This window comes from Cyprinus carpio, chromosome A15, assembly GCF_018340385.1.
Source record: "Cyprinus carpio isolate SPL01 chromosome A15, ASM1834038v1, whole genome shotgun sequence".
NCBI classification, from domain to species: Eukaryota; Metazoa; Chordata; class Actinopteri; order Cypriniformes; family Cyprinidae; genus Cyprinus; species Cyprinus carpio.
In genome coordinates this window covers 11,526,178-11,544,478 of record NC_056586.1, presented here as the reverse complement: position 1 = coordinate 11,544,478, position 18,301 = coordinate 11,526,178, and the positions used below count along the sequence as shown (strand labels likewise).

The window sequence follows — 18,301 nt, the reverse complement described above, 5'->3', positions numbered from 1 at the left end:
AGAGAATACATATTAACAACATTAACATAATACATAACTCACTGTGCATACGAAAACACCACAGTTCCTTCCATCGTCTCTCTGCCATTGCTGTGGACTAGACACAGTCCAATTGTCCAAGGATGCAATATTTCTAAAAGCATCTCTGGAAAAAAAACAGTACTTTAGTATATAATGTAAATAATTTAATATTTTAATTGTATTACAATTTTATTATAATAACTTATTATGCAATGATTTGTTTAAAAATCATAATGTATTGGGCACAATTTGTAATTATATGAAACAGTGTGTAAAAATAAGAAAGTCTTCAGAATTTCCATGTCACGGTTGTGTATTGTCAGATATTGATTGGTGTTATCATAAACTCTGATGTGCTTTGTCATGTCAAAAACCTGTAAAGTAAAAATAACTTATCTTTTATACATGAAAAAGCAGTGTCTACTGCATTATAATATAATGGCCTAGTTTTAAGCAGCCTAAAGCACAAAAAAAACAAAAAAAAAAAAAAACAAAAAAAAAAACAAATGGTAATAGTTTATTAGTATATCATTTGATGTTACCCAAAGAATGAAGTTGCATCCCCTCTCTGGGTTATCTCCAGATCCAACAATTCTTGGCAAAAGTATTTTCTGGATCTCTGAATCATTCTGAAATGAAGCAAACAGGACACTTCAAAGATAGTTATGCCAATATTATTTCAAACTATTAGTCTTAATGCTTATGCTGAAAAAAAGTGTTTAAAAATGTATTTTGTAAATACCTCGAGAACTTTCAAGTGCACATCTAATACAGTTGCTTTTCTCTGCCAATCTCTGTGCTATAGAATGAATGTGTCTGTGTTCAAGGCCATGACCTGAAAGGCAAAATCACAGGTTTTAGTCTTTATATAACCTATAAATTGCACAGGTAAGTCATAGGTGTAGGGTGAATAACTTACATCCTTAGTCTCTTCCGCAATTTGAGCGATGGGGACAGCCTTGACAAAGGTTTTTTGTTTTTTTTTGACAGCCTTAAAAAAGTTTTTTTTTTTTTTTTAAATAAACATATGTGGGGTGATATCACATATTAACATAAAATCTAAGGATAAAACAACTTTTATAATGTTTTATAGCATTTCGTACTTATCAGTTAGCCAAGACATTGCTATACTGCTTGTGTCACTCAACAAATGTGGGGGTAGAACCGATTTCAGGTCCCGCAGATACAAAATGGCATAGGAAGAAATCCTGGCAATTACTTCATTGTCATACATATTCAAAGCTGAAGGCAAGCCAAACACATTTATTGGTGACTTTGACAGAATGGAACACTGGTCGAGTGACCAAAAGTCGAGTGAAACACTGGTCGAGTGAAAAAAAGTAAATTTCTATAAATTACTTAAAGTGCTCTATTTTCATGCACTAATTTCTAACTACTCAAAAACGTATTAAGTACTTCTTAAGATAATAATAAGAACATCTAAGTGCACTCAAGTGCGCTATTTTGAGACACCATGAAATATGAACTAAAATATGCTTTTAATATACTATCTCTGTATTTAAAAAAATATATATTTAGATAGGCCTGCCACTTATAGCTAGTACATTTGAACACATAGTGTACTACAAGTGGTAACTAAATACATTTTTTAAATACAGAGATAGTATATTAAAAGCACATTTTAGTTCATGTTTCATGAAAACAGAAAAATTTTAGTTAGTGTGCGGAAAAAGAGCACTTTAAGTACATTATAGAAGTGTACTTTTTTCACCTGGGTATCCGTGGCAGGTCGAGTGACAGGCGCACATAGCGGTGACAGGTCTCAGCTGCCCCTGCCACGCAAAGATTTTACCCCTACTGCTAGTTTGTCATTGAATCTTACTGTTTTATTGTTGCTGTGCATTTTAATTAAAAATAACAATGAATCCATCTTCTTTTGTCTTAAAATGTGAAAGGTGTATAGATGTAGGCTAAGCAAAACAGAAAATTATCTTTTATTGTAAAACCTAAAAAGATCGCAAAATCGAAAGTGAAAGCATCCAAAGCTTTTCTTATAATATAGTAAAAGAGGACCTCCCGTTCACAAAATTAAAATCCAAAATAATACTACTGATGAAAAAGAACGGGTTGAATGATAACCACTTTCTTTTCCATATAACTATAAACAATGACAGAGGTTCATCAGCATGCATTTAATAGCATGTTGTAGCAAAAAAATAATAATAAAAAAAAAAACACCGTGCTTGTGCGACCTACTGAGAAAGTTAGTCTCAAAAGAGTGACCAGTGGGAAGAATGAGTCTGGAGCCCTGAATTGCCCAGCTCCCCCTCACCTGCGTTCAAAATTCTCTGGCGCAGCCCCTGGTAATCTACATCTATTTAAAAATCAAAAACTAAAATTAACCAACTCCAAACTCTAAACTCAGTCCCCATGTAAATTATGTTATTAAAAAAAAAAAAAATACCTAGAAAAACGAGTTGCAGTGTCCCCACAACTATTCAAAACAAAGTTACCCACTTAGTTCACCTATTCATAATTCAGCATATTCATAATATTATATATTCATTTTTTTATTTTTGCAAAGGTCCCTTTATGGGCTCCGTACTTTGGCAAGTAACTAAAATACACATAAAAATTACTAAAACTTAAATTAAATGAAACATCAACATCCACATGGGCTCTAAGATCCCAACAATCCAAGATCAAAGGATCCGATGCCTCAGAAAGCAGTATGACAGCTCCCTAAAGGACAGCGGCAACAACGTGGATGCTCCAAGGAATACCATCTCGGAAGAAGATCTACATCACCATAGTTAGTATAGTTCCTATAGTTGTAGCTTTGTAGCCCAGCTGAACACCTGGCTCAAGGCAATCGAGCACAGCCAACAGCTCGGGAGGTTCAAAGTCTGGTGCTTTCAATATGGTATCATACCCCTGCTGCAATGGCCCTTCTTACTTTATCACTTTTCTGTGTCTCAGGTGGAGGGAATGGAAAGACTGTGCAGTAAGTTCTTGCAGAAATGGCTGGGAGTCCCCCCATCATTCATCACAATCAACCTGTACAGCAAGACCTCCAAGCTTCCCCTGCCAGTTTCATCGGTGGTCGAGGAGTTTAAAGCCGCCAAGGCAAGGGCAGTCAGTACACTCCTCTCGAGAGCCAGAGCCAGAAGAGGTCTCGTGGTGCAAAGAGTCCGTAGGGCAGCAGAGGATGAGCGTCAGGTGAAAGCGATCAGACTTGCCTCTCTGGGTCGATGGACGCAGTGGAACCAGGCACAGGAGTGACCACTGTCGTGGAAGGAACTGTGGAAGATCGACCAAGGGAGGTGGATTTTCTCCTGCACTCCATGCCTGATCTGTTGCCAGCTCATGGTGCACTGGGAAGAGAGGTTAGCCACGTCCTACCAACTGAAAAAAGCAAAGTACCAGGACCTGGTCGATGAAGCTGTTGTAAAGAGGTGACATGCAACCAGCTACCCTACCGAAGTCGGCTGCCGCGGGTTCCCAGCAAAATCGGTGCGCTATTTCCTCCAGAGGGTGGGCTTGGAGTCTAAACAGCTGAAAAAAGCCACCAGGGATATAGCTGCAGCAGCTGAGTCCAGCTCAAGATGGCTGTGGCTGAAGAGAACCCACAGTTGGAACACTTCTGCAGGTGAAGGCTAGTCAGTCTTCACTGCCCCACTCAGGCGAGGTGTTCAGGTTAAGGGACGAAACACCTGAGACCCTGAGATTCATGCTGATGATGCACAAGGGTTCCAACAACGTGGATGCTCCAAGGAATACCATCTTGGAAGAAGATCTACATCACCATTGTTAGTATAGGTCCTACAGTTGCAGCTTGTGGCAAAGCATCTCTGATGTTTACTTCACCCAAAACCTAAAGAATGAAAAGATTAAATTCAAAATGTTTATAAATACTATAAAAAAATATAACAATATAGCATTTAAAAATAAATACTAAAATAACACTGCTTGGCTCTTAGGCGACCAAACGACCTCACAGCCCAGAGGATGACGCCCCTTGCACCAAACGAGGGCGTGGAGGCGATGGTGATGATGATGAAGATGAGGAGACCTCAGCTGAGGAAAAGCTTAAGCAGTTACAAGCACTCGCACAGAAAAAGAGTTTTAAGATGCACTCACCATTAGTTAAAGCCACTGCTCTATCTTCCACTTGCTCTCAGAGTCACTGGCAACAAATCGGCAGCCTTCTGCTGTTCACTGTGGCAGGGCTTCCAGATAGCTCCAAAGTAAGACATGAACTTTCTTACTGCATATTTATAGTGTTTATGCTTCTAAGGTGTTTTATGTTTTAATGTCTTATTCAGATTGCTGGGCTTGACGTTGATGGCTGCATTATCACTACAAAGTCTGGGAAAGTATTTCCTACAAGTCCAGATGACTGGAGGTGAGTCTGGTTGAAGAACTTGTTATACAGTGCAGCTATTTGTTGTGTCTCATGTAATGTTTCACTTTTGCTTAGGATTCTCTTCCCAGAGATTCAGCCAAGACTAGCCAGTCTGTTGAAGAAATGATACAAGGTGCTGCTTAATCCACGATTCCTTTGTTTTATGTTGAACTGAATTTGCAGCATCAATAAATTTTAGTGTTTTTCTAGTTTAAATGTTTGTAGTTATTTTTGCTTTTGTAGCAGACGTCTTGGTTATATTTGTGTCTTTTTAGGTGGTGTTTTTTACTAATCAGATGAGTATTTCTTGAGGCAAACTCAGACCGGAAGTGTTCAAGTCAAAAGTTGAGGATATTCTACAGACACTGCAGTTACCCATCCATGTTATTGACACATTGGCTTTTTTACATACAGTGCCATTAACACAAAAAAAAAACAAAAACCAAATACACAAATTAATTGTTTAATCCAGAAATCAAAAAACCAAAAAACATCTAGCCAGGCAACGGTCAAAATCCAGGTAATCAGTCCAAAACAAGAAACACGAACAAATCAAGGAAACACGAAACAGCAGGGTGACTTCAAACAAGGACTCCGTAACAATGACAGAACAACCAGGGTATTTATACACAGGGAAAATGACAATACTAACGGGGAATTGGCTGAGTGCAAAACACAGTGATGAGTATCAACAAGACTGTGGGGAAATAGTTCCTGTGGGGTGATGATATGGGGAAGTGAGACCTCTAGCGGACACCCAGGGATACACAAACCAGACACCGTGACACTACCCCCCCTCTAAGGAGCAGCTTCAAGATCCTCAGAACAAAACAAACACAAAACAAAGAGACCAGGAGGAGGGAGGTGGACTGGTGGAGGTAGAACAGGGGGGAGGGATGGAGGGCCAGGCCCGTGTAGGGGAACAGGGGACAGGCAGCGATGGCTCCACTGGCAGCCAAGGTGGATCATCAGTTCAGGGGGCCAGGGGGGACCCGAAAGTTCAGGGGACCACGAGGGACCAGGCAGTTCAGGTGGCCACGGAGGATCAGTCCATTCTAGTTGTGCAGACGGCCAGGGAGGAACTCGCCATTTGAGTGGCAGAACGGAACTGCAATTCGGGGAGCCAGTGAGGAGCAGGCTGTGACGATGGCCAGGGAGGAACCCGCCCCTTGAGCGACCAGAGTGGAACCTGCCCTTCGGAGGCCCTGCGAAAGACCGTGGAAGGTGCTCTGGACTGGCCTGCGTAGTGAAGGTGCTCTGGACGGCCTGTGGAGAGCTGAAGGTGCTCTGGACGGCCTGTGGAGACGTGAAGGTGCTCTGGACGTCCTGTGGAGACGTGAAGGTGCTCTGGACTCCTGTGGAGACATGAGGCGCCTCGGCTTTGGGTAACGCCTCTGGATCGGCTTCGGTCACGGCATTGGGCAACGCCTCGGGAACGGCCTCGGACGCGGGCACCGCCTCGGCCTCCGGAACAGCATTACCGCCTCGGCATCGGGCACCGCCTCGGCATCGGGAACAGCATCGGGGGCACCGCCTCGGCATCGGGCACCGCCTCGGCATCGGGCCACCGCCTCGGCATCGGGCACCGCCTCGACCTCCGGCTCGGCATCGGGCACCTCCGGAACGGCATCGGGCACCGCCTCGACCTATCCGGAACGGCATCGGGCACCGCCTCGACCTCCGGAACGGCATCGGGCACCTCCGGAACAAGCATCGGGCACCGCCGCTACCTCCGGAACAGCATCGGGCACCGCCTCGACCTCCGGAACAGCATCGGGCACCGCCTCGACCTCCAGAACAGCATCGGGCACCACCTCGGCCTCCGGAACAGCATCGGGGACCGCCTTGGCCTCCGGAACGGCATCGGGCACCGTCTAACCTCCGGAACCGCATCGGGAACCGCCTCGACCTCCGGAACAGCATTCGGGCACCGCCTCGGGAACAGCATCGGGCACCGCCTCGACCTCGGGAAACAGCATCGGCACCGCCTCGACCTCGGGAACAGCATCGGCCACCGCCTCGGGCACCACATCGGGCACCGCCTCAGGGACGGCAGCGGCCTGCTCGGGAACGTCTCCTGGACGCCATGCGGCCTGCTCGGGAACGTCCTCCTGGACGCCAGCGGCCTGCTCGGGAACGTCCTCCTGGACGCCAGCGGCCTGCTCGGGAACGTCCTCCAGGCTTTGAGGAACGGTAGACGCCTGTCTCCTCCTCCTCCGCCCTCTATGATGGCGAGTAGGGTGGCACCTTGACGGGAGACTCAGGCGTTGAGTCAGCCATCTTGTCTGGCACAACACAGGTGTAGATTCGGCCATCTTGTGCTGTGGCGCTGGCTGGCGGCCATCTTGTGCTGTGGCGCTGGGCTGGCGGCCATCTTGTGCTGTGGCGCTGGGCTGGCGGCCATATTCTCTAGAGACACAGGTGTGGTCGAAGTATATCCCACTGAGCACGATGGTGCAGGTACTTGGTGAACCCCCAAAAGTCTAGGATCTCCAGCCCCTTCATCTCCCACCGAGGCAAAGGGTCATCCAGGCAGTCATTAAACACATCCTTTAGTGCCTCATCGTTATACCCCAGCCCTACCGCCATAGTCCAAAACGCTTGAGCCAGATCACCCACCTCACGCCCCCTTTGACGAAGGGTGGTTAAGTTCCGGAGCCTACCCCTCCGCTCCTCCATGGTGACTGGGGAACGGATACGAAATCCCACACCGCTGGATCTGAGCATGACGGAGTCCTTCTGTCACGAAACGCAACACAAGAGGTAGATCCAAATGCAGTGTTTAATTGGTAATCCAGAAATCAGAAATCTAGCCAGGCAACGGTCAAAATCCAGGTAATCAGTCCAAAACAAGAAACACGAACAAATCAAGGAAAACGAAAAATAGCAGGGTGGACTTCAAACAAGGACTCCGAAAATGACAATACTAACGGGGAATTGGCTGAGTGCAATGAACAGTGATGAGTATCAACAATACTCTGAGAAAAATAATTGATGACCAGGGACAGCTGAGTGCAATGAACAGTGATGAGTATCAACAAGACTGTGGGAAAAGTAGTTCCTGAGGTGGGGTGATGATATGGGGAAGTGAGACCTCTAGCGGACACCCAGGGATACACAAACCAGACACCGTGACACATTTGGGCCAAGTTTGGAGTTAAAAAAAATAAGATTTTTAAAATGCTTTTGAAGGAAGTATTTTATGCTGACCAAGGATGCATTTATTTTATATTTGAATATAGTAAACATTTTACAGACCTAAAACTTTAAAAACAGCAATGAAATTCTGTGTTGATATAATTTCTCCAACTTAAACATATATAAATGTGAATATGTCTTTTTTCAGGTGTTTGCTTCCACAGCCCCTGGTATTTACAGGAAGCCTGTTATTGGGATGTGGGAACATCTGTGTGAGAAGGTGAATCACTATTGTGCTAGGATTTGTCTATTAAAGGGATTGCATTATTGAGTCTTATGATTTGTTTACATTATGTAGAAAAAATGGCAGGTTCTGTTAGAGTAGCCTGTGTACATTAAGACATTGGAGTGTTTTTGCAGGCAAATTATGGAGTGATTGTAGATGTGTCACAGAGCTCATACAAATTCATGTGATCACAACCAATTTATACTTAAAAGCACTCATAATAAAAAAAATTATTTATACTGAAAAGTATTATTTAGGCAGTGTTTTATTATTATTATTATTTTTTTAAGATTCATGATCTGTTGAGTAGCTCTGAATCTTTAAGCCAAATATAAAGGAATTGAATAATTATTTATAAATAATAATATATTAATATGACAGAAGAATATTCATGATCTGTTGACATCAAAAGTTAAACTTAAAATATATTTTCTATATTACTTGAAATTAAAATAAGATTTAGTCAAACACTTTGTTTTGATAACAATTGTATTATTTATTTACAGCATATGCTGCAAAATTACCCAATAACATACCAGGTTTCTATGCTCAGTCATGTTTTTCCTTGCATGTACAGATACAGCAGGACGTCCCACTAACTGGTCACCAGGAAAGAAGAAGAAAGATTTCTCCTGCAGTGATAGACTGGTAATGAAATTAACTGCTGTCTTCATTACACATTATACAGAATGACTTGTTTTTACTTGTTTTATATCAATTTGTATTTGAGTGAATAAAGTGCAATAGCTTTACTCTGTTTTGTCCACAAGGGGGCACGATAGTGCTTTCTTGCTCCATTTTAGTATTTAAAAAAGGGGAAGTTTTACAGGCTTCTGACAAAATACAGCTCTAATTTTTTCTTCTCGCTCTCCCCAGTTTGCCCTCAACATTGGTCTTCAGTTTAACATACCAGAGGAATACTTCTTGGGCTGGAAACCTGCTCAGTTCAGCTTGCCAGAATTTGAATTTGTTTTTGGATATGTTTTTCATTATTAATACATTCAATTTATATATTTTATACATTTGCACTACCATTTACACTAAATGTTTAGGATAAAAAAAAAAAAAAAAATAAAATAATATATATATATATATATATATATATATATACACACTTTTATTCAGCAAGGATGCATTCAAGTGATGGAAAGTAACAGTAAAGACTATAACAGTGACGTATAATGTTACAAAAAGTGTATATTTCAATGAAATGCTGTTCTTTTGAACTTCCTATTTCACAAAGAATCCAAAAAAAAAGTCATGGTCTCCACAAAAACATTAAGCAGCACAACTGTTTTCAATATTGAGTAATGATGTTGAAAATTCAGCTTCACTGTCACAGGGATAAAAAAAAAATATTGTAATAATGGTAACTTGGTGAGACTTTAAAAAGTCTTAGCAACCTCAGTCTATTGAACAATAATTCACTAATGATCAGTAATAATGTATTGTGTTTTTATCTCCTCGTCCAGAGGAAATTCGATTTTAAAAGACGTCTTTACGATCCTCCTGACGCCTCCCTCCTGAGCTTTTTTTTTTCAGTGTTTTTTTCTTTTTTTTCTTACTCCTTCCAGGTGACACGTTTTTTATGACATAACCCTTTTTTATTTTGCAGCTCAAATCAAGCAAATCAACGTTCTTCCAGACACACATCATTCCAAAGGGCTACGTGTATGTGAACAGGGTGAGTTGAGTTGACTGCCACAACTTTGAACCCAGACACAAGAAGTTGATCTCCAAGAGCAGGATATCGAGCTGGTTTAGAAGCTTTGGAGGAAAACATGGCTATAAGTGAGTCAACAGCAGCAAGCTAAGCTTTTTCAATGCACCAGATAGTTTGCTCGGAAATCACCATCTTTATTGGCTAACTCACACAAGCCCTTTGGTTTCTGACTGTCTTTATTGTTCTCTATAGGAAAAAGTTTGTGGCTCCCAATCAATTGGCTCCCAAATGAGGGCTTCTCTGAAATCCTGCAGATTAATTTTGTGCCGAGTTTCAGTGACAAAAGATCAGAGTTCCCCTTCAGGCAGTTTTCTGAGGGCTGAAGTTGAGTGAAAACTTTAAGAAAAAAAATAGGGTCTACCGACTGGCAATTCATATAGTCTGTTTGCCTTGCAATAAGTGGAAATTGGAAGAATTCTAGACCAATTGACAATACAACACTAATTTAAATATTGTGTTATACTGTCTCCTCCACTTAATTTTACACCTGTCTTTCATTTGTTACTTTTTAAAAGTGTTGTACAGGAAACTTATTCATAGCTGCTAAAATTGACCTGCTGTTGTGAAGACTCTTGTTAAAAAGGTTTTATAAATTGAGGAAACAATTGCTTGTGTCATATTGATTAAATACAGTTAACAATGTGCTGTATTATTTTCCAGTGTTTGGGTATCATTAAAGTTCTTTGATTTTCTTGTCTGTAAAATAAGACTTTCTAGGTGAAATTCATAGACTCATATTCTGAATGCTGTGTTTGTGTGCTTTATTTCTGGAGTCCTAGCTTAATGCATTCTTTCTTTCTTTCTTTAGTGATTGGCGCACAAAAAAGGGCTGAAGTGTGGCAGTTTGAGGTCCTTATCAGTTTTTCACTGTTGCAAAGTTTCTTAAACATTATTGAGTAAATTATGACTCACCATCATCAGGCATGAGTTTGTATTAAGTGGAATGTGGTGTAATATATTGCAATTTATAAACGGACAAAAACAGCTCCTTCACTGTAAGATTCAAAAGCTTAAAAATTGCTTTTATTTTGCAATGACACAAGAAACTGACAAAAAGTTAGTATTATTGTACAAAAGACTTCTTTTTAAAAGTAATGATGTTCTTTTGTACTTTCTATTTATCAAAGAATCCTGACTTTTGAAATCCTCTTTAGAATTCTGAAAATGTATCACCATTTCCACAAAAATATTAAGTGGAAAAAACAATTTTCAGCATTGATAATAATATGAAATGTTACTCGGCGTATTAGAATGATTTCTGAAGGATTATGTGACTCTGAAGACTGGAATAATGATGCTGAAAATCACAGAAATAAATCACATAAAAAAATTAAATTAAAAAGAAAATCAAAATAGAAAACAGTTTTTTTAATATTTAAATATTAAATAATATTTAATATAATTTAGTTTGGTGGTGATAAAATTTTTTATGTTTAATGTTAAAGTCTGTATCTTAACATTACTTATCCCTATTGCAGTACCACTTGTATTTGAGCTTTTAGAAATGCCCTAAAGGTAACTGTTGCATTTTAAAACAATAAATAAAATAAATTTAATTTATTCATTAAACATATTTTTATCGTATTTCTACTTCTTCTTTGAAACTGATAAAAGAATAGTTATTTATTCTATAATTTTCAGTATTATGCACTTACACAAATTGCACACATTGTCATCATGTTTTCATTGCGTAACTTGTGTTATACTACTAACTGTGTGGTTTATTGTGTATAATAACTTTATGGTTGAAAATCTATTGTCATTTCCAAGCAGTTTAACTTTTTTTTTATTTTTTTATTTAGACTCATCTAGACATGACGGAATAGTTGCCATATAATATAATATCTGGCAGAAAGCACAATATAAGTGAATGATCATATAATGAGATCTAATGACACCATAAAGTTCTCATATATAATGCAATAACTGAACCCAAATGGCCCTCATAAAATAACAAAATGCCAGAGTCAGCCCATCCATAAAGACATGCACGGAATTTCCTTCAGTCCCGTAGTGATCCTCAAACATGGCACTGTGTGACAAAGTGAGTGATATGTTTAAATCTCCATTACATTACAGGGTTAAACCATCTAACAGAATCATACAAATTAATTGAGCAACTCATAACGACACCAAACATGACTTGTCAAGTGGAAGATGGTGAAACTCTTTTCATGGTTGAAAAAATTTTAAAAAAGAGATAAGAATGGGTACACGCCTTATAACTAGTATGTCAGACACATACAGCAAATTAACTAAAGTACAAACTATAATATACAAACTATACAGCCAGATGGGAAGTGCACCATCCATATCATAATAATAGACATGCTAATATGCTATTTTAAAAAAAAAACTGAAATATATATATATATTTTTAATAACTTATTTTATTTTAACAAAATGCATGTATATGTAGAAACTGTAGATGAAAAAACAACTTTCACTCAGAAATCGCTGGTAAATTTAACCAACAATAACAATTACAAACAGTTACAGTGAATTAAATGTGAAATTTTATAGTACATACGGAATCAAATTTTCTTGTAAAATGTACTCGTATAATCTTTGTTTTATTTACTTTATTGAAAAAAAAAGATTTTACAGTATACTACTATACTAAAAAAATAATATTGTCTTGTCTCTTTTATATATCTAAGTCTTACAAGTTTTCTTCTCAGCAACAGGATAGAACATACATTCAGTTAATTTATCATGGGAGAGTGTGCAGAGATTTTAGTAAATATGGTCAGGATTTGTAATTTATAATGTTTTAATCAGGTAAGCTTGTATTTATTAATTAATTAATTACCAGTACACATAATAATAGCTAAAATAAAATATTATAAAATAAATCCACTAGACAGCTGCCATCATCTCAGTGGAAGTTTAATGATATGCCATTAGAAAATACAAACAATTCCAATACAAATTTAAAGTTTTACCAAACTGTATTTTGCATTTTATATTTTTGCTAAGCATAAGGTATACAAATAAAGTCAACTCAATAAAGTAACTTTAAATGTAAAGATTTTCTTTGAATCAGATGTTAATGTTGGTTTGTGCTTTAAGCAGTTTTTCTTGGTGTCAAAGCCCATATTGTTATCCCAATAATGGCAATAATCACCACAGTGGCCAAACAAACAGCAACTGCAATAACAACTAATTTCAGGTCTATCTCCAGCACTCCTGTGGGTTGTGAAAGAGGGAGGATCTTTGAAGCCTGAGCAATGTTGGAGATTTCGGATTTGACAAGTTCTTTGTCCTCAGACTGAACCGCAAAGAAGAGTGTGGTGCCATTTTGGATTGGGAAACCGAGATTGAATGAATGCTGTTCAACCGATCCCGCCTCCTGAGGTGAGATGGCAGATATGTTGACTTCATGAGCATTGCTGAAGTTGAATCGAAGCATTTTAAGGTCAAAGCTCCACATGATCTTGTAGTATTTAGCTTAAAAGAAAAGAAACACCTTGTAAGGCCTATGAAAGATGTATTATTTTGTGAGCTAACTTTGAAATAACTTCTATTTATTTCTTTTGTATTAATTGTATATTTTACCTGTGCCTTGGTCGAGGTCCTCACCAGGTGCTGTCCAGCTGAGAAGCACAGTGTCCTCCTGGATCTCAGCACTCAGATCTGTGATTCTGTTAGGAGGGAAATTTGGTGGAGTTGTGCTTTTAAGAACAACCTCAAAACTCTCTCCGGTGGCTGTTCTGGTGAAACTTCCAATTACAAATAATTCTGCCAAAACTGGAGGTTTTGAAGGGTTCAACTCCACCACACCTGAAATTAGAGGAACCACATGAATACATCTGCAGGAACTGGTTAAGGAAATGTTTGAGTAGTTTGCTTTTAGAGTATCATAATTACCATCTACCACATATCCAGGTACGTATGGAGCACCACCCCGTTTTTGGAGAGTAAATCTGGTTTGTCCACCTTGATTCTTCACTCTTACTTTCAAGCTGCTTCTCCCGTTTTTCATCTTTGTGAAATATCTGGAATAGACACCGTCATCTTTGAAAGCATCAGTTCCTGTAAAATAACACTGGATTCATTTGAGCACTTTTGACTATATAGTGTAAATCTGAAGTGGAGTGCATACTTTGAAGAAGAATTATGGGTCATTTACCTGCTCCATTGTCCAGGAGTTGTAATGTTTCTGCAGATCCTGAATCTGGCTCCAGTGTAGCCCACACTTCAGCATTTATTACAGGCTTGTAATTCTGACTAACCTCAGCATACACTGTCATGGGTTTAGTGCCATCATTGAACTTCTGGTCCATGTTGGCTTTGACAATAATAGGAGGAACATCAGCACGTGCCGCTTGACTCGTTGCTGTTACAGTCAGAGACTGAAGTTTTGGACTTTTGATACTGTATTTCCAGTCCCCAGTCTACCAAACAGATAGTATATGAATATTTCATGAATCGTTTTAGGAAAGTTAATGAAATCTTGAGCAGTTTTGTCATACCTCTGCAATTCCTGGAACTTTTAAAGTCACTGTTTTTGTTGATTCATCATGACGCATACGCATTTGATCGTAGATTGAACCACTTGGTGACGTTATGTAAATGTTAGGTAGGCTTGTTTCATAGGTTATTGTAAAGCTGGTTCTGGTACCAACAGTCTGATCTACTGGTACTGTCCCATTGAACCAATCAGATGTTTTTGCTCCCACACTGTCTAACTAAGGGTGTAATAAAAATGAAACATTAGAATATTCATACTAGTCTTAAAGTAATTTACCATGGGCAAGGAACGAACGCTTACAAACCTGAACTGGTTCTTTTGTTTGATCTCCTGTTGGTACTGTTAGTGAGGAAAAACCATCCAATAACACATAATACAAAAACTCACCACTATAAATTACAAATCTAAACCCAAAATACAACATATAACAAATTAAAAATAAACATAAAAATACAAACATACTCAAAAATTCTACATTTTTGTGCAAAGGTATTTGAACACTGTAGACTTGTTTATGAAATATATACATTTTATACTGAAATATCAATGATATCAAACAAAATATAAAAAAATAAAATAAATTAGTTAAAAGTTAGTAATACCTTATGGCTCAAGTTAGTTCTGAGATTGTACTAGCATAAATTGTTTAACTTTCCCACTTGCTTTTACATTTACTAGTTCCAAACGTTTTAATGCTAAGATCCATCTAGAAGTATAATAGGCCTAACAAAATTACATTTAGGTTACAACATGCAGTTTAGTTGCGAATCATGTTGATTTATTAGCTGCTATGTCGGATTTGGTGAGTTCATTTAGTGAAGGATTCATCAAGCTTATTCAAACCACGGTCATAAGAGTCTGGTGAATCAAACTATGCGGGTTGCAATATAATTTATTTTTGTGAAGTATGTAAGGATTTGCGAAACGCTTGTGTGTCATGTCAGAAATATGTAAATGTATGTCCGCCATCAAATGTGTTAACTGAATTTTATAACTTTCATATTTATATATGAAATATTTAAATTAGGTTTTATTAACAAAATTTGGGTAGAGCACAGTCAGATAATCAACTTAATTAACATGATAGTAAATTTACAGCCAACTTGCTTCTGTCTTATGACAGTTTTCTGCATTATGATTGGTCGGATCACCTGTCAATCAAACTCTCTGTGAAGGGTGAATTGTGCTGATATCACTTACCAGTTTTATCCGCCATTTCTGTCAGTGCCTGAGCTGCACTGTTACTAAAAGCTATTGTGCTTATAATGGCACCACTTTGTATTGCAGATGGAGCACAACCAGCAATGTTGTCTGTTGCCAGACCATCTGTCAGAAAAATTATTTCATCTCCTAATACATCCCCATTGTCCTCTTGAAGTACCTGATGTTTTTGAAGAAAAAAGGATCACTGACATAAAATAAACTCTATTTACTTCATACATCACAAACATACAAGACACATACTATTGTAATTAATATGGCACATGTAAGCCTTGACTAAGGCCCAAGCACATGTTTGTTGATCCACTTGCTCTTTTTGGTAACAATTGGACAAGAGTCTCTCGTGTGTTGTTACTGTCAATAATAGTCAAGGATCGCAGAGTAGAAGCAGAAGTACTAAAGGTTACAATTCCAACACTGGCTTGATCCTCAATGATGTACCGCAGGAAATGTGTGGCAGCCTGTCGCTGTTGAAGAATTCTAGCGCCCTAGAAAATGGGTGAATAACAAAAAAAAATAAATTGTTTCCTCTTACTATAAATTATTTTTCATTTCAAAGCATTGGTGACACAAAAAGTGTATCATAGTAGCGTCTTTGATTTCAGATGAAGTTAATGTCTGTTATTACATACTTCCATGCTTCCTGAGACATCAAGGATGAGACAAACGACCCGTTGTGCCCTCTGCACAACTTTGAAAGACGGTGGTGGCGGAGGGGACTCCAGTGGTTTTAGAGTTTGAAGTGCATCTTTATCAACAGAATCCTCAAATATTACGGTCCATGTCGCTTTGTTGTCACATTTTTCATTTTGCAGGTTTGGGGCTTTATTATTGTGCTCGTTTTTACGACAAAATGTGCTCACCTGAAACCAAAATTCCCTGCATAATTGCAGATATTTCACCAAACACTCAAGGACAGATTATGGCTCTATGAGACCCAAGCAGGGAGTTAAGATCAAGAGCTTAAAAAAAAAATGTGTCCTCAAATTATGAATTTCAACTTTATATCTCAAAGTAATGCCTAACAGATTAACTTTGCAAATGTGACTTATCAAGCAGCTGTTAGAAATTACACTGCATAGAAGAAAACAGTCCGTGGCCCCTTTGGCACAGGCAATCTATTAATTTACTAGTTATTAAAATAATTTTGTGGAAACATAAACTCAGTACTTACAGAATCCAGGCTTGGTAGGGACATTAAGGAGCTGTTTGTGTTTTGATTTCTATCTGGAAAAAACTTGCACTTATCGGTTGGTAGTGAAGTTTGTGGATCTATATGGCATGGTTGAAGAGATCCTCCAGCAGTAACCTCATAAAACTGACCTTCAATATTTTTGCTACACCTAAAGATAAGCAAGGCATCAAGAGTAATTCTAATTTCTAAGGACATTTCAGTAATATTCTTTATCTTTTATTAACAGTTTATCACCTTGTAGCTTCAATACGGCCATTAGAGTGGTAGAATGGCTTTTCTTTATTGTATTCATCATACACGCCCCATCTCAGATGAGCCCATTCATGCACAAAGACCCTTCCTGCAAACAAACAAGCAAACAGCTAATAAAATAAACAGACTACTGTATTAATACCTGTATTAAACCTCTTATGATTTCATAATAAATGTATAAATGTTGAAGTAAGATAAACGACACTCACCTCTTAATCCATAAAGCTGGATGACTGCGTCATTCAGGAGGTATTCTGGGGTAAAATGAATGTACTCTGCCATAGTTCCGCATTCTCCATACTGTTTAGTATAGGGCTGATCACCGTATGTTGAATTAGCATTATCAATTCTTATTTTTGCCTGCATTTCACAGAGAAAGTGTCAACAACATAATATACGAATGAAGTGACTGGAAATTAATATTTCAGAAAATTACATTACAAAATAATGCTCAGTACTTTTTCAAATGACTCTGTTCTTGCTTTGGTAACATTCTTACTCTTCCAGTGGGATGGGACTAGTATTGTAGCTTCTTTGAAATAGACCTTTTTATCCAATGCTTCATAAAGATAAACCGATCCTTCAGTGACCATGTCCTGTCAGAAGGAAGATGAAACGATAAATAATTATTAGATAAGTAATTATGCTTTACTTTAAATACTGTCAACAAAAATACAATGTATACTGTATATTTCTGTTTGTTTTATTTTATTTTATTTTTTCAATATAAATTTGAACAGCAAAATCTTCTCAACCAGTTAAAACCATTAATGCAGGTAGTTTGTTAAATAATAATAAAAAAAACACGTTCACCTTGATTATATCAATAAGTCTGTCATCCTGTGGAACTTTTGCACCAATTGCGATTATAACGTCAACATAACCATTTCCATCTAGTTTGATTCCAGTGGAGGTGGACGACAGCAACATCCATAACAAGACAAACTTTGTTCTTGAGTCCATAGCTGCAGAGTTTAGATGAACAGCAACTCCCGAACACGTTTTGAACAATGTCAAGTCAAAAATTAACTTAAAATGCCTGATCACAGATGGAATGTCTTTACTGGAATGGACTGAATGATACCAATATAACTGGTTCATAATGGTAAACACATTATTACAGTGTCATGTGGCAGCATTTTAGAGACAGCCATCAACAGCTGTTTATTTTACTTCACATGATGATTTTCCATTGCACAGGAAAGCACCTACAGCACCTAAGTCCATAAAATAAGGCTCTCATAAGTCATTAAAAGTGCATTTCCCAATTTTGTTCAACTATAGCTGCATCTGAAATTGCATACTGTATAGTATATACTATATTTAATTTACTGTTTTTTTGAATACTATGAATTCGAACATGCCACTCTTTTTTACATAATTTTTTTTCACATTTTATAGTATGGAAGTAGGCATATTCCAGCACAGCACTATTTATCACTGGATGAATAGCTTACTGTGTTGTGAACTTTCGTGGCCATTTAAAATTGTGTGCAAAACAACCCCGCACCCTGTTCAGAATCTTTTACGTCGTACAAACAGTATTACTTTACGTTAATAGTTAGTATATCTAAAATCGATAAGGATCTCTCCTCTGATAATTAATGATAATGATGCTACACTTT

The 18,301-nt window shown here is 38.2% G+C and overlaps 1 protein-coding gene across 1 annotated transcript; it reads right to left on the bottom strand.

Annotated features, from left to right (window-relative positions):
• Positions 1-12,407: 12,407 nt before the first annotated feature.
• LOC109072136 (calcium-activated chloride channel regulator 3A-1-like) lies at positions 12,408-17,269 on the bottom strand. The gene is made up of 13 exons (XM_042771680.1): positions 17,135-17,269; positions 16,886-17,036; positions 16,659-16,764; positions 16,404-16,572; positions 15,862-16,137; positions 15,493-15,717; positions 15,205-15,389; positions 14,313-14,412; positions 14,010-14,225; positions 13,667-13,931; positions 13,405-13,569; positions 13,093-13,317; positions 12,408-12,984 (listed from the first exon to the last, which is right to left on the bottom strand). Exons 1-13 carry the CDS (start codon positions 17,267-17,269, stop codon positions 12,602-12,604), a joined length of 2,601 nt encoding a protein of 866 aa, XP_042627614.1. The 3' UTR covers positions 12,408-12,601.
• Between the last annotated feature and the right edge of the window lie 1,032 nt (positions 17,270-18,301).